General features: G+C 37.2%; 1 protein-coding gene across 1 annotated transcript in view; it reads right to left on the reverse strand.

The window, feature by feature from the left end:
• LOC139726079 (uncharacterized) overlaps positions 1–18,006 on the reverse strand; it is a 217,931-nt gene that overhangs the window by 124,237 nt on the left and 75,688 nt on the right. Inside the window, 11 exon segments of the mRNA XM_071637162.1 lie at positions 4,392–4,511; positions 5,898–6,017; positions 7,114–7,233; positions 10,484–10,603; positions 11,726–11,845; positions 12,070–12,189; positions 12,481–12,600; positions 12,780–12,899; positions 13,079–13,198; positions 14,758–14,877; positions 15,530–15,655. Coding sequence (XP_071493263.1) covers positions 4,392–4,511; positions 5,898–6,017; positions 7,114–7,233; positions 10,484–10,603; positions 11,726–11,845; positions 12,070–12,189; positions 12,481–12,600; positions 12,780–12,899; positions 13,079–13,198; positions 14,758–14,877; positions 15,530–15,655 — 1,326 coding nt within the window.

The raw sequence follows: 18,006 nt of genomic DNA on the forward strand, positions 1-18,006 counted from the left end.
TTTTTCACATACCCCCGTTCTTTTGGCAGAGAGCAAAGGACATAGAAATTTACGAAAGTACATGTATACACTGTACAAATCACTATGCTACTGTACACCATGCCTATGCAGTAGTATACAACACTACGATACTGTATGCCAATAGTTATGCAATAGCATACCGGTACTTCCCTATGCCAAAAAATCTTGTGAGGCTGGATCCAATAAGTTTCAAAAAAGAATTCTTAATCTCATTTTGGCAATCACTTGTTTCCTTCAATTTTTTATTTTTAATGAGTATATGTGGCCTATTTTGGTATACTCGGTACGCCACTCTGCAACTCTAACAAAGCCCTGAGTGAAAGCCCCCTGAGGTGTTGTAAGTGTGAAATATATATACATGTATCATTTATATGCAATTAAGGTTAGGCGAGACATCACATCCCATGACATAATGATACAGTATATGGCTCTTACTTAGGGTCAAATTTTATTTGCAATTTACAGGAACAGCAGCAGAGAGCAATTAAATTTCGGATGCACAGATTTTAGGACTTTCCAGCACTCTGCAATTTTTTTTTAAACTTGTAGAATGCTTCATTTCAATGAAGTACATTCTACAGCCAGCAGCTCATTCTGCTTTCATTGGAAACAGTTACCGTGGCAAACATTTTCCCAGAATAATTGCACTGAGCACAAGGAAATGAAATGAAGTGAATCGCGAGAGTAACCGAAGAACTTTTAATATCTATTGTGTAAAACTATCTTTGAACAATCAAATGTGATACACTATTATTATGGTCCAATCTTAACATTATCCATAATCATTCTGAAAAAGTTATTGTATTATCATTAATGATTCAATACTACTATTCATTTGTGTATTAAGAGTGACTGCAACTCTAACCTCACTCAATTTTGAAACCATCTACGCAACTACATATAGGTGTATGCCTACAAAAGCTGCCTTCAATTCTAACTTCCTTTTGTAGGGTATCAAAACACTGACCCACTAAAGTTTTTGGAGGATTGAGTACCTAAGAAAACTTCATTTAACTTTCTGCTCGGTAATTCTGCGAGCATGGTTTGTAGGAATGATTACACCACATTTCTATACTGTTTATGCAGTATCCTTTCCTGTGATTTTATTTTTGTGAATTTTGCAAATGGACCGATATGAACGAACTTGAAAACTCACAAAAATAATGCCTCTTGCCACACAAATGCAGTGTACATCATCTACAAGGTGGGGAATCGATAATTTATCTTTTGAAAAGTAACAAACCTGTCTTTCTCATTCCATCACTGGTGTTCTACATCCGACATTCAATCACTCTTGAATTGTCTTAAAAGACCTACAATGTACTTCATGTCAGGATACTGTACATATATTAATGATATTCATGTACACGCTATTGAGATCCTTTCACTATGCCTGCATCATGTATCACTAAGGGAGTGTGGGGAGGGGGGGGGGGGGGGGGAGTGGGCTTGAAAGCACAAACAAACTGCAACTGAAAGGACACATATAGCTCAACTAACATATAGTCCAAACAAAAGCAACATATGAACCATTTTCAGTGAGGGTCAAATGTGCATGCAGGTAATCTACCCCACAAAAAATACACAAATACAGTCGTATATACACATGAACATTCATGCTACTTGTGTTCTATATGTGCAATGAAACAGAGTATGGAATAATGAAGATGCAGTTAGTGAATAAGAGTGCTTTGCAAAGCTTTTCTTGCATAAACTACATATGAATTAATACATGCATATATGTAGTAATGGTCATGATGTGAGGTTCTATGATTTTATAAAACTCTACAAAATTTGCTCTAAAAGTAAGTCTGCTATCACTTGAAAACCCCATGGTCACATATCTCATGAATATCATTAATCTATTCATTTTTCCTTTCTTTTGGATGCAAGATGAACACATGAATGTTTGAGATACCAATTTCACAGAAGATTCCAGTGTATGCTAAGCTGCAGACACAACGAAAGCCATCGGAGGTATCTTGGCACACAGCCCCATTCAGACAAGGATTATCGGCACAGTTGGTTATTTCAGTCTCGCAGTTGGCTCCCGTGAATCCGTGTGAGCAAATGCAAGCGTAGGTGTCGGCTGATTCGACGCACGTTGCACCATTCATGCATGGGTGGCTTTGGCAGGCGGCCACTGTCACATTTTCGCAGTGAGTGCCACTATATCCGGTGGGACACACACACTCGTAACCACCAGTCAAGTCAATACACGTGGCGCCATTCAGACACGGCTGGCTGTTGCATTCGAGAAGTTGCGTCTGGCAAAACCTGCCCGCCCAGCCAGGCGGGCACTTGCAGGAGAAATCTCCAATCAAGTCGATGCAGGTGCCGCCGTTCTGGCACGGAGACGCAGAGCACTCATCCAGCTCCACCTGGCAGCGATCGCCATACCAACCAAAGATACAAAGGCAGCGGTACTCGCCAACTCCGTCCAGGCACGCTCCCCCGTTAAGGCAGGGAGTGCTTGCGCATTCATTGATATCGCCCTCACACAGTCTTCCAGTGTAACCTCTCGGGCATTGGCATGTTATGGAACCATCATTCTGATTGACACATGTGGCTCCATTGAGACATGGGCGGGATGAACATCTGTCCACCTCTGGCGTGGGTTTGACAGAAAGTTGCAACGTCATGGATTAATCTTCTAACACGACTACCTTGCACAGCTATACCATTCAGCACCGTTATGGATTGGAAATAATGATAACAATAGCAGTACTACAAAGCCAATGTGCACTAAATCCACTCTGCAGAATTCTCAAGGCACACTGAATACTTCAGTTTATATACACACGATGAAACTTATGTTATGATACTACCATTTATCTACAATCTACATACAAGATGATATAAACTGCAAACATGCATGGAGCAATATTCTAATGAGAGTGCACAACTAGAAACATTCATGCATCTAGACTATTTGCTTTTTACTTCTTTTGACTATGAACTTTTATTTACTACACTATACACTAAGGTGATGAAGCACAGAGATGACAAGTAGTAGAATTATGTATCCATGGTGTTGTTTTTTTTTTTTGCTGATACAAAATTTTCTGATTTACAATGCTGAACTAGAAGTTAGCAAGACATTACTTGCTTACACTCGTTAATGTGGTTGGTATAAAGGTATGAAGGGTGATGACACTGCATTACACACTGTTTAAGATGTTTCAGGGCCCATTACCACACAGTGCCTAAAATAGATAGGTTGAGCAATCATAATCAGTCAGCCACATGATTCTAAAGAGCACTTTACAGTAACATACAATTGTAGCTCAATTGAGGTTATGCTGTGAGTATGAAACACATGTGACACACACATGACAGTGAATAAGTATTCCCTGGGTTCATTCTCTGCAGCTTGTATGGTCCAAGTGAGCATGGTATGATTTGCTCTGACCTTGTGAAACATGATCTAATATGCAAATACTACCTTGAGCCGGGGGGGGGGGGGGGGCAGGTATTAAGCCCACAACTCAATATGCTCATACACATTGCATCTTTCATTCGGCTCACTTGAAAACACTACCATATATTATGAGAAATTGATGTACCGCATACAGCCCATGTAAAATGGAAAGTATCAAATTTGTTTCTTCTGTTACCAAGTCACAAATAGGTTCAGTACACAATGATGACAAAGTACAGGTATTACCACTTGGTACGAGCCTCCTAACATCAACTTTAAAGAATTAGCGGAGAAGCTTGATATCTACATTTTGATGACTACATCATTATAAATGATAAATTAAATTTGTATGCTTTTTCAAGAGATTCATTAATTTTCACCATGCAGAAACAATGAATGAAAACTGTCAGTGTTAACAGCGACACACCATTGTTAAAACACACAAGACTGGGTGGCAAGGAGACGCAGTCTGCAATTTAGACTTGGCATCCTTACAACTGACAGGGCAGAAGCACAACCACTACCACAACTGTGATAACTTTAACCCATTGAGGATGGACTGATCTTGCTACATGTACAACACGTATTTCCCATAGACACCTGCCCAAGTATACTCAGGACTCGTCCTCAATGGGTTAATAATCATGTTACTCAATTCAGACATGGGTTACCTTCACAAACAGCCATGAATTATTTGGTGAGATGTACCACAATATGCAGATGGCAAAAAAAAAAAAAATAAAAATGAAGGGATTAAAATGACAACATGTGTAGACACAGACACAGATAAGAGACATACTGTGCATCACCACTATAGTGTCTACAGAAGTAGAAAACTATCGACATCTAGCAAACAATCTCTACACTATGATAGATCAGATAAATTGTGTATTGTACCAAGAAAGAAATGGCATGCAGTTGTGGAGACAAAAAAAGAATGAAAGTGTACCAGATTCACAGTTGGTTCCCTCATAACCTGAAGGACAGAGGCAGACATAACTACTGCCACCATTGTGATCAAAACAGGTTGCGCCATTTTGACATGGGTTGGAGGCACAGGGTAGGATTTCTGAGGTGAAAGATGTGAATGAATGTACATGATAGGTATAACTTATGTGACAGATTATCAATAGAAGAGACTTTAGTTTGGACTGTCATAAATATTGCACTGATGGAGGAAATTTGGTGAAATGCAAAGAAGACAGTTGAACAATGTATAGATGCTACATGAGATAATGGGAAATTGATAAAAAGACCCTGATGGTATGGCATGTATTCTGTAACTATCAAGTACTGATTTGATTACATCATGATAAGATAAAACTGTAATGCAACAGACATACAAAGAAGAAACAATGTTAGATACCAGTTTCACAATTGGTTCCTCCATATCCAGCAGGACAGAGACACACATATCCACTGCCACCATTGTGATCAAAACAGGTTGCTCCATTCTGACAGGGGTCAGATGCACAAGCAAGGGTTTCTAAACAAAAAATACACACAAACACACAAAATTAAATTCAATTGTAGATAACAGAAGAGAAAGTTTCAATGCTGGTATCACAAAACTATGTCACTCACAATTAATAAAAATGCAAAACAGAGTGACAAATACAGTTGTAACTTGATGTCATTTCTCTTAGAGACATTAGTTACATTCAAATGGTGATCCTTAACCTCGAGGATAGCTATAATTGTATCTCCAAGGATAAGCACGTAGTTAGGCATCATGTGGATGCATTTGTTGATAGCTAACTTCAAGTTAAGTCGAAGATACAGAGTCTATCCATGAGATATCTCAGGGTTAGTGCTCTATTAACGAGCCACAGGGGGTCCCCATTCGTAGTTAAGCATCATGATGTAGACAGAACTCGCTGATAGGAACTTGTAGACAAGTGTTGCCTCTCCATGAACTCAGCCCCCCTCGCCCATCCCGCATTTTCCTCTTCTTTTGGGTCAACCTCCAAAACATAAATACACTACGACTGTACTTTGTTTGAATGGAGTCAAAAAATACAATATTACAACCTCGTTAGTTCTGGGGTCACCATGAAACTCCCAGTTCTGTGGTCTTATCATCGAGTGTGACTTGCTCATAGTTAAAGGGGGAAGTTAGCCAACCCTCAAGGATAGCTTCCTTCAATGATAAGCTTCGTTGTATGAGTACACATAGTAGCTAGGGGGCCAGAGCTTATATCCTCAAAGATAGCTACAACATATTCTTGATTTTATGGATCACCACCTGCACGTAACTAATACATTGTGAAATAATTTGTAAAGATACCAAAGTAAACCTTATCTGCTGATCTCAGAAAGGAAGACAAGATTTACAAGAAATGCTCTAAATGAAGCTTCTTTACAGGTTGGATACAGGAAGATGTCAATCATGGAGGTGTTAAATGCTTCAGAGCATAAGAGTTAGAATACATGTGGAGTTAAGAAAGGAACAAACCAATTTCACAGTTGGTTCCTTGGAATCCAAAAGGACAGAGACAGACATAGCCACTGCCGCCACTGTGCTCAAAGCACGTTGCTCCATTCTGACATGGGTCAGAAACACAGGCGGCAATTTCTAATGAAGACAGAGAAAGGGTACACACCAAATTAAGTTTTAGACTGAAAAGGGAAAAAAAAATCATGAGCAATTAATATCTACATTTGTATATGAGAGCTATGAAACTAAAAGGAAAAAAAAAACCACAGAAAGTGAGGAGGGAAAGAGAAACATTCTGATTTGCCTGTTTGAATACAGATCAAAGAATGAACATGTAAGAAATGATTATCTGTGTTCATCTTCAGAGTAGAAGTATGATATACAGAGGGTGTCAATGTACAGTTGTAATGATTACATTTCTATAAAGATTTAGAAAGAAAGTCAAGGACACAACGTCACAGGGCACACTGTGATAAAAAGAACACAGCAGTGTTTTGCATAGTTTTGAAATAGTCAGAAAGGTTAAAGGGATCGTATAGTTTTGGTTGAGACGTAATTTCAGGTTTCTAACATTTTTAGGTGAGATAATGAGAAACCTCTTCTGAGATATGAAAGAGCATATAATTCTATGAGGAATTCAATGTTTATTTGATGAAAATTGGTTTTGAAATGGCTGCGATATCCAAAAAAGAGCGATTCTAATAAAGTGTGGGACCCACACTTTATTACGATCGCTTTGTTTTACTTTGTTTTTGGATGTTTCAGTCATTCCAAACCCGATTTTCATCAAATAAACTTTGAATTTCTCCTAAAATGGTATGTTCCGTACTATATCATAACTGTTTTCTTGGTATCTCGCAAAAAGTTAAAAGCCCAATTCTCATCTCCACCAAAACTGTACTATCCCTTTAATATATATTTTTTTGGAAAAAATTATTTACAAATTTTGATAAAGTACTTGTTAAAGAATGTGTAAAGCTGTGGAGTTGAGAAATCAATTTAAATGTATTCACTAAATTTTTGGTTGGGTTCTGCAAATCCAGGACTGAGGAAGACATAACTGATGCTATTGCTAATATTAATTGATAACAGACTGCTCCATTGTGGCATCCCAAACACTTGCAATGATACTGGACAAAGAGTAATTCACTTAAAGAGTCATATGGCCTTAAAAATCCACAACATAACAGAAAATTAAAATTACAAAGAAAAGGAGAATTTTAGAGACAAGTACCATTTTGACAGTTATTTCCTTCAAATCCAGCAGGACAAAGACAGACATATCCACTGCCACCATTGTGATCAAAGCAGGTTGCTCCATTCTGACATGGGTCAGAAGCACAGGCAAGGGTTTCTAACAAAATACAACACACAGCACAGAACATGTACATACAGTAGATGTAAAATAGGCATGTCTAATCAGAAAGTATGAAATCACATGACCTGTATGGCTGTGGACGTCTCATAGTTAAAGTTGTACTATAATCGAGATGAATCAGAAACATTGATTTGGCATAATAAAGATGTAATAATATACACAAACAGACAGAAGGTTGTCTTATATGTGTATATGGGATACACTGATATTATGTACTATATACTTAGTACTTTGAGATTGACAGAGACTCTGTGAACAAACAGTGAGTAGTGAGCCTAACCACGAGGATAGCTACACTTGCACCTTCAAAGATACAATTTGTAAGCTTCATCAAGTGATTAATTACATGTGTATGTCTCAATGTTAGGGTGTCCGAGCCTATCGTCGAAGATAGCTATCCTCGAGATTACGGATCACTGTCTGAACGTAACTAATATATTGTGAAATAATTTGTAAAAATGCAACAGTAAACCTTATCCGCTGATCTCAGAAAGGAAGACAAGATTTACGAGAAATGCTTGAAACAATGCTTCTCTACAGGCTGGATATAGGAAGGTGTTAAATGTTTCAGAATAAGAGTTAAAATACATGTAGGGTTTAGAAAGGAACAAACCAATTTCACAGTTGGTTCCTTGGAATCCAAAAGGACAGAGACAGACATAGCCACTGCCGCCACTGTGCTCAAAGCAAGTTGCTCCATTCTGACATGGGTCAGAAACACAGGCGGCAATTTCTAATGAAGACAGAGAAAGGGTACACACCAAATCAAGTTTTAGACTGAAAAAAAGAAGAAGCAAAATTAAGAGCATTTACTATCTACAATTGTATATGAGAGCTACGAAACTAAAAGAAAAAACAGAAAGAGAGAAGGCAGGAAGAAGAAACACTATGATTTGCCTGTTTGAATACAGATCAAAGAATGAATATAAAAGAAATGATTGTCAGTTTACATCTTCAGAGTAGATATATGATATACATGTACAGGAGGTGTCAATGTAATGATTACATCTCTACAAAGATTTAGAAAGAAATTCAAGGACACATCTGGCACAATTGTGCTACAGTTAGATGGCTGAACTGGCAAAAACTATGTCTTCATGAACACACGCATCATCATCAAAGTAATTATGGAAAGGAGAGCATACACATTGTAAGTGCTCAGGTACATGTAATCAATGAAAATAGGAAACTGGTGTATGTTGAAATGAAAACTTAGTGATAAAGGAGTTATAGAATACAAGCACGACTGGAAATATACTTAGTGAAAAAAGATTTTTTAAGTTTTGAGGCAAGTTAAGAAAGTAAGAGGCATTGGCTGAAAGTCAGAGAGATTTCAAAATCTAAAGAGACACTAACACTGACAGACCTGAAGTCCAAATCAATCAAAGGTTTATGAAATAAACATGGAAGAAGAGTACCATTTTGACAGTTTGTTCCTTGAAAGCCAGCAGGACAAAGACAGACATATCCACTGCCACCATTACTTTCAAAACAGGTTGCTCCATTCAGGCAGGGGTTGGAGGCACAGGCAAGGATTTCTTATGCAAGACAAATATTAAAGTAAAATAGAGATACATTGTATCAGAAAGAGATAGAAACTTGAGATCACAAACTCTAAATAGGTAAAAGCTTTGAAGTAAATATTGTAGGAAACAGTTACATTGGCTAGGTGAAGTTACCCTGAAATGTACTGTATTAGTAAATAAAACAAAAAAGCATTCAGAAGTTTGATAAAAGGGGATAATATTTTGAAGAGCATTTCTATCAAGATTTAGAAAGAAATTCAAGGACACATCTGGCACAAATGTGCTACAGCTAAATTGCTAAATTAGCAAAGACTAAAGCACAAGTATTAATGAACACACACATCATCAAAGTAATTATGGAAAGGAGAGCATAAGTGCTCGGACAATCAATGAAAATAGGAAATTGGTGTATGCTGAAATGAAAACTTAGTGATAAAGGAGTTATAGCATACAAGCAAGACTGGAAAAACTCTTAGTGAAAAGGTTTTTAAAGTTTTGAGGCAAGTTAACAAAGTAAATTGTAAGAAGCACTGCTTGAAAGTCAGAGAGATTTCAAAATCTAAACAGACACCAACACTGACATAAACTCGAAGTCCAAATTAATCAATGGTTTATAAATGATTATGAAAGAAGAGTACCATTTTGACAGTTATTTCCTTCAAATCCAGCAGGACAAAGACAGACATATCCACTGCCACCATTGCTTTCAAAACAGGTTGCTCCATTCAGACAGGGGTTGGAGACACAGGCAAGGATTTCTTATGCAAGACAGAGTGTGAAGTAAAATAGAGAAGAGATACAATGTAAAAACTTGAGATCACAAACTATAAATAAGTAAAGCATTTAAAGTAAAATAGGAAAAAGATACAGTTTGCCATGTGAAGTTATAGTATTAGTCAATCAAGGCAAAAAAAAAAAAATCTGAGGTTTGATAAAAGGGGACAATATTTTGAAGAAAACACATCTTGATTTGGAATAGGTGTATTGAGCATATATTGAATAAAGAAAATAAAGAAGAAGTACAGCTGTACATGATTACAGTTATGGAACACACAAAATTCATGTTTGGTTCTTTCAAATCATTAAGGACAAAGACAGACATAAACGCCCCTATCGCTGCTTTTGGAACAGGTGGTTCCATTATTACATGGGTTGGAGGCACAAGGCACACTTAGAGAAAAAGAATACAGCATTGTTTTTGCATATTTTTGAAATATTTGGAAAGAAAGAAAAATTGTTTTTTTTTTCTATTAAATGAATTATTTACAAATTTTGATGAAGTGCTGGATAAGGAATGACCTTGTGTAATCCTGTTGAGTTGAGAAATAAATTTAAATATATTCACTAAATTTATGGTTGGGTTCTGCAAATCCTGGACAGAGAAAAATCATAACTGATGCTATTGCTAATACTCTGCTCAAAACAGATTGTGCATCATGACATCTCAAACACATGCAATAATATTGAAAAAAAAAATGTCTTGTGAATGTTGTCAATGTTATTGTGTATTGTATATTTGTCTGTTTTGTAAAAAGCATGTGAACAAAACAAATATCCATGAAATGGACAATAAAGACTGAAATGAAATGAAATGAAATGACTGAAAAAGAGTAATTCATTCAAGAGTCATACAGCCTTAAAAAGTCATCACAAAACCAAACAAAAATTACAGAAAAAAGGAGAATTTTAGAGACAAGTACCATTTTGACAGTTATTTCCTTCAAAGCCAGCAGGACAAAGACAGACATATCCACTGCCTCCATTCTGATCAAAACAGGTTGCTCCATTCTGACATGGGTCAGAGGCACAGGGGAGGATTTCTAACAAAATACAACACACAGCACAGAACATACATACAGTAGATGTAAAATAGGCATGTTTCATGTGAAAATATGAAATAACTTATTACATGTATGGCTGTGGATGTCACAGAGTTACTATAATCAAGATGAATTAGAAACAATGATTTGGTATAATAAAGATGTACAACTGTAATAATATACACACAGAAGGATATTTTATATGTATATGTGATACACTGATATTATGTACTCCATCAGTTTTCAAACAATCTGTTTGGAAAACATAAAAGCTGTTTATGGGAAATAATTATAAGATGCACTGCAACATCAGGAATAGCCCACTGGGGACTTTCAAAACCTACATGTACATTGTATCTGGCATTCCTTTTGTCTAAACATGCATATGATAAAATTATGTGACTCTTTCACTTCATCATATTCAGTATCAATCTCTGAATGTTACAGCAATATTCAATCTTCTAGTTTTTGTTTCCAGATATGCACCACCTGAAACTGTGCTGTTACAAAATGGGCACCAAAGATAAAGTGCTGTATAATTATTCTTTATGATAAAGAAAGTTTTGATATCATTATCATAATTACCCTCATGTCAAGAGTGTGCTTATAATTTGTTAAAATTTGCCTGCACATGAAGTAGATACAATGTAATATATCCCGAGTGTGTTTTAATGACAGTGTACAGTACGTTCCTGTAGAATCCCATCATAAAGATAAGCATTCCACACTGGATATTCAAGATAACAGACCATTATTTGTTGAAGCATTCAGTAACACCTCACTTGCTTATCTAAAGCTGTTACTATTCATTATTATTACTATCTTCTCTTTTTTTTTTTGGGGGGGGGGGGGGGGGAGGGAGGGTGGGGGTCATGATATACTGAAATTTCTTGAGCCAGGAGAGAAAAATACAAGCAGAGACAAATTCAAACTTTATAACTGGTCTCTTCAAATCTAGCAGGCAAATAAGGATAAAATGAAATATTTAGCTTAGATTAAACAAAATATACCATTTCGGCAGTTGCTTGGTTGAGAAGTTCTCTTACACACATAGACATTAATCGAGTCACAATCTGGTATTAAAATGAAACAGACAAAAATGAGCAGTGGAAGGGAAAGTACCAGATTCACAGTTTGTTCCTTCAAATCCAGGAGGGCAGAGACAGACATATCCACTGCCACCATTGTGATCAAAACAGGTTGCTCCATTCTGACATGGGTCGGAGGCACAGGCCAGGAGCTCTTTAGTCACAAATGATAGAACAGAGATGGCACAATACATGAGTCATGATTACATGAACAAAGGAGAGTAAAATATAGTATGGTTAAGGAGATACATAGCTTTGGATAGATATAAAATCCCACAGATACACGTAAATACAAACAAACAGACTTTGAGACTGACAAACAGTCTCTGCAAACAAACAAACAAACAAACTATTTGTGTGTTCATGAAAGAGACGTACTGGATTCACAATTGGTTCCTTCATATCCTGCAGGACAGAGGCAGGCATAACCATTGCCACCGTTGTGCTCAAAGCAGGTTGCTCCATTTTGGCACGGGTTGGAAGCACAGGCAAATATTTCTGGTGAAAAAAAAAGGAGAAGAAGAAGAGGAAATACAACAGAAGAGAGCAGAAGTGGAAAAGATTAGAAGAAAAAAACTAAAGGATGTAGACAATATGAAGTAAAAGTCAGATAGGCAGAGTGAAGCTGCACACTTTACATAATGTGTATTTCTTGTTCGAATCAAAACGCCAAGAACAAAATTTAATATCAAGCACCCTCAAGAAGGAGTCACATGGTCAGATTTCATCCATGTTGCTGCCAACTTCCTAGAAGAGTATATCAGCACAAAAATGTCAAAAGAAGAGTACCATTTTGACAGTTTGTTCCTTCAAATCCAGCAGGGCAGAGACAGACATATCCACTGCCACCATTGCTTTCAAAACAGGTTGCTCCATTCTGGCAGGGGTCGGAGGCACAGGCAAGGATTTCTGATATAGACAAGAAGATATAGGCAATAGAAGTTTAAAAAATAAAGGATAGATGATACACAGGAGAAAGGAAACATAGCAGTAAAGGCAGTAAAAATTTAAGCTACACAGAAAGACATAATGAAGTCATATGATGATAAAAGTGAAAAAGAAGAAAACAAGTAAGAAGAAGGAAGTACCAGATTCACAGTTTGTTCCTTCATATCCAGCAGGACAAAGACAGACATAGCTACTGCCACCATTGCTTTCAAAACAGGTTGCTCCATTCAGGCAGGGGTCGGAGGCACAGGCAAGGATTTCTGATATAGACAAGAAGATATAGGCAATAGAAGTTTAGAAAATAAAGGATAGATGATACACAGGAGAAAGGAAACATAGCAGTAAAGGCAGTAAAAATTTAAGCTACACAGAAAGACATAATGAAGTCATATGATAATAAAAGTGAAAAAGAAGAAAACAAGTAAGAAGAAGGAAGTACCAGATTCACAATTTGTTCCTTCAAATCCAGCAGCACAAAGACAGACATAGCCACTGCCACCACTGCTTTCAAAACAGGTTGCTCCATTCAGACAGGGGTCAGAGGCACAAGCAAAGATTTCTATTGAAATAAAAGGGAGGAGTGATACATAAGGATTTAAAAAAAAGAAATTGAAAGACAGGAAAAAGAAGATGTTGAGTCATACAGGAAAAAAACAAACAAACAAACTCTGAAAGAAGGCATAGTCAAGCTACTCACACAAAACTAGATATAAAGGGGCATGCAAGATACCCCTTGAAATCTTGATGTTATTAATCAAAGAGTGGTAATGGAAACGAAGTACACTACAAGTGAATGTCAAGCTCAAAACCAACAAGAAAGACTGTAGGCCACAATGAGTTTCCAATTTTTTATGAAGTTTAAAGAGTAAGCTCTAAGTTTTAAAATTGATGTGTAACTTGTTAAAATTAGACCATCCTAACCCATTTAAAAGGTGACTGAAATAAGTGAAAGAGGTGCTATAAAGAGGTGTTATAAAGATAAGGTCATTAAACACCTTGGGCCTGTTGCATAAAAGTTACTTTTATGGTAACTTTGCCATCCAATGGTAACTATACTCAACAGCCAATCAAAATCAAGAATTCCATGGGAGTTACCATTGGATGGCAAAGTTACCATAATAGTAACTTTTATGTAACAGGCCCCAGGTACGTTGTATGCTGTGCTGAAGTATCAATGAAAAGTTTCTATTTCCTAGTGAAAGCAGCACCAATGCAAAGAAAATATAGCCCAGAAAAAACTCTAATATCTTGATTTCGGTTTTGTTTCAAGCTGCTAAATTTGGCAATAGGAAGGGAAAAGATTACTCTACTGGGTAAAGAACAAACTTTAAAAATTCTGAGTTGGGCAATCCATATGACACACTTTGGTATATTAATGGAAAATCGTAACTAGTGACTTATTGCTGATTTTCAGCTATATGGTCACATATAGTATCAGAGTTAATTAACTATTTTTAGTCAATGTAAAAAATAACTTCAGGACCAAGTGCAAGAGAAGAGTACCATTTTGACAGTTTCTTCCATGAAAGCCAGCAGGACAGACACAGACATAGCCACTGCCACCACTGAGATCAAAGCAAGTTGCTCCGTTCTCACAGAGGTTGGAGGCACAGGTAAGGATTTCTGGTGTGCAGAAGATTAAAGAAAGGTGAGACAGAAATAAGATGCAATAACATCTAAGACAAATCAGCATTTCAAGATAGAGATTGACACCTCAATCTATGTAAAAGAGTGTTATTCATCTAAAACAAGATGGGAAGAATACTAAAGCAAACTACATGTAACCGGTCTTCAAGATATAGAAGTGATAAGAGCAACAGAAGTGTGAAAACTGTGCAGAAATTTGTGGTGTTGTGAATTCATACAGCATTCCTAGAATCAAATGAACAAGCTTGATGTCAAATAGTATGGTGTGAGCTTGGATTCCACAGAAAAAAACAAGCACAGCAAGGGACATACTGGATCCATAGCTGGTTCCCTCAAAGCCAGCAAGGCAGATGGAAATGCGCACACGTATCCACTGTCTCCATCTACCCCATCACGGTATTCGCAGATGACACAATGGACATGAATGAATTAAATCAGAAGCAGGGACTAAAATAACGCCAGATCTCATACCATTTTCACAATTGGTGCCCTCAAAGCCCTCTGGACAAAGGCAGACGTAGGACTGCATCTGTCCACTCTCAAAGCACGTGGCTCCGTTTTGGCATGGGCTGCTGTCACAGGCAAGTGTAACTGTTGGAGAATGTGGCATATCTTGTATTACAAACTGTCTGGTTTGAGGTTGGTAATGCGTGCAAATGATAGGCACACACCGTTTCATGCAAATCAAGACTATTGTACCTTTGCTCCAAAGCTAATTGCTAATAGATCACTAATGTTCACACAGACATGCTGAAATGCTGTGATTTAAAGTTCATCAATTCCTGCAACAAACTCAAACTATATACATGTACTAAATATCACATAGACAAATAAAATCATTGTACACACAAGTGGAACTTTTGAACTCAATGAGTGCATTATATAATGCAAGCCAGTATATTTTCTAACACTCGTCTTCACAGCTTGTATATATAAATTGAAAAATAACCCTACAAAATGTATTTCTGTTTTCTACTGAAAGTAATTCATTAATGAACACTTATTGTGTGTGCACAGATGTAGTGGATGGACAAATGTAACTCTATGAAGCATGGTTTGGCAGAAGAACATGAACTACAGTAGTCTTTATTTCATATGAAAAAAAGCTTAACGTACATGTATGTCATACTTTCAGTGCCTTTGCTGTGAAAAGCAGAAATATCCCACTGCACAGCATTTTAACAACATACACTGTAGTGTATTGGACTAAAGTGGCATTCTTCAATCACATATTGCATAATACCTGTGTTGGTTTCACAGTTCTTGCCCTCAAATCCAGTGGGACACAGGCAGTGATAGGAGTTTCCGTCAGTGTGTTCAAAACATATCGCATTGTTCTGACACGGGCTGCTCTCACATACTGACAGCTCTGTAGGGTTGAAAGAGACACATGCCAGGTCATCAGTATGTTTGACATGTAAAAATAGACAAGTGTATTGGAACACCCCGATGTATAGAGTAATCACATCTAATTCTGATAGTGTTAATCAAGAATTAGTCTCATTCAAGTTAAAACTGTGTGTGCTTTTTCATCATCGATGCCTGATAGAATGTCATACGGTGGATACTGTATATCTCATGCAGCAATAATTTTTCTTGCATCCTGACTCATGGAAAATTCATAAGAGGTGGATGGTGCATCAAAGTGTGAAAACAAGCATTGCATCTAAAGAGAAATACAAACATACAAAAATACAGGTCAAGATAATTTGTGCCACAGTGTGATAGTGCACACCTACAGTACACTTTATGGGCAATTAGTCACAATAAAGACAGATACATTATCAAAGAAGAATGGGCATTACATACAATGTATGCATGAACCTACATTGTATCACACACAATTGTAACAGCATTTTAACGCATGAAAATCTTTATTACAGTAACAAATTTAAAAAGTGCTAAATCCTCTCTACAAGATGCAGCTTTTGCAAATTACCGTTTTCACAGTTCGCTCCAGTGAAGCCGGTGGCACAGAGGCAGACGTAGCTGCTGGAGTTTGTGTTGGAGAAACAGGTTGCTCCATTCAGACAGGGGTCGCTGTCACACGATGGTGATGCTGTGGGTGACAGCAGATGGAAGTTATCAACCCATACTGGCAAATGCTGGCATTGTTTGATTTGACATTATGGCCTGTATTCACAAAGGCTGTCTCAATTGAGTCTAGGATTTGTGCAAATTTTTTCTGCATAAATGCTTGTGACAGATTGCATACTATATGCTAAGAGACATCCAACCACTAACTGTGCGTTGATACACACATGTCAATGGTATGCCTACATACATTCAGTGTATTTCATGCTTATTTAAGTCCATGGACTAAAAGTGACCATGGTTTTGATTCAAACCACCTTTGTGAATACAGACCTGTAAGTTCAGTGGTTCCCTCATTTACAAAGTATCATGAGGAGCATTAGCATTGCAGATTTCCACACATTACCCAATTATTGACTCATTACGATTTCAGACATGAAGATAACATTGTTGAGAGAGGACCAAGACTTGGGTTGCTGGCACATTGCAGACTCCGACAAATGTCTGATTCTTCTTGATAGGATGGATGCTGTAGATGACATGAAATCTTCTTTTCTCAAGTGTGCTTGCATTTAAATAGATATAAAATTGACTGCAGTTTGGATTCTGAAGATTAGTTTGCCAATCATACTTTCACTTATGGATTAGGAGATTAATTGTACACAGGAGAGAGAGTCTTGGGAATTTTGAGTGTGACAAAGTGAAAAACAAATTTAACAGTGAGGAAAAACTCTAAATATTTAAAATAAAAAACCCCAGTAAAATGAATGTACCAGATTCACAATTGGTTCCTTCAAAACCAGGAGCACAGAGGCACACATATCCACTGCCACCATTCTGATCAAAACAGGTTGCTCCATTTTGACATGGGTCAGAGACACAGGGAAGGATTTCTGATGAAACAGACATACATAAAGAGAGACAAACACAAAAATATATGAAATGTTTGATGTAGATATCAATGAGAATAAATGTATATCAGAATCATGTAAGATACACACATATTAATATAGATGGAGATTACACGATCAGGTACAGAGGCTGTACATTATGTACATGTAGTTACATGTAGTATTACAGAGGAAACTGCAGTAATAACGAAGAAATAAGCAGTACAAACAAGTCATGTAAAGTTATATACCTAGCAATGATTTTAAATGAAAAACAGTGAAAGAAAAGTACCAGATTCACAGTTGGTTCCTTCAAATCCAGCAGCACAGAGGCAGACATAGCTACTGCCACCATTCTGATCAAAACAGGTTGCTCCATTCTGACATGGGTCAGACGCACAGGGTAGAATTTCTAACATTGATAGACGATACCAGAGATATGGAGAATGTGACATACAAATGAAGGATATTGTGATTTATAAACAATTAGGAAATGATTTGTTTAATCAATGAAATATAGGAGAGATGTTCACAGACTATGGTGTAGAATTGAACACGAAAGGTAACTAATAGATAGATTTGAAATCAGCAACGAAACATTACGCACTTGACAGAGTCAAAGTTCTCAACCCTACAAGCAAATAATGCAACTCGAAGAAACAATAGAAGGCAAAGTACCAGTTTCACAGTTGGTTCCTTCAAATCCAGCAGGACACAGACATACATAGCTACTGCCACCATTCTGATCAAAACAGGTTGCTCCATTCTGACAGGGGTCGGACGCACAGGGGAGGAT

The sequence above is a fragment of the Diadema antillarum genome, unplaced genomic scaffold (genome assembly GCF_040938485.1).
Source record: "Diadema antillarum isolate AM-2024a unplaced genomic scaffold, OU_Dant_1.0 seq00000079_RagTag, whole genome shotgun sequence".
In the NCBI taxonomy this organism is placed as follows: Eukaryota; Metazoa; Echinodermata; class Echinoidea; order Diadematoida; family Diadematidae; genus Diadema; species Diadema antillarum.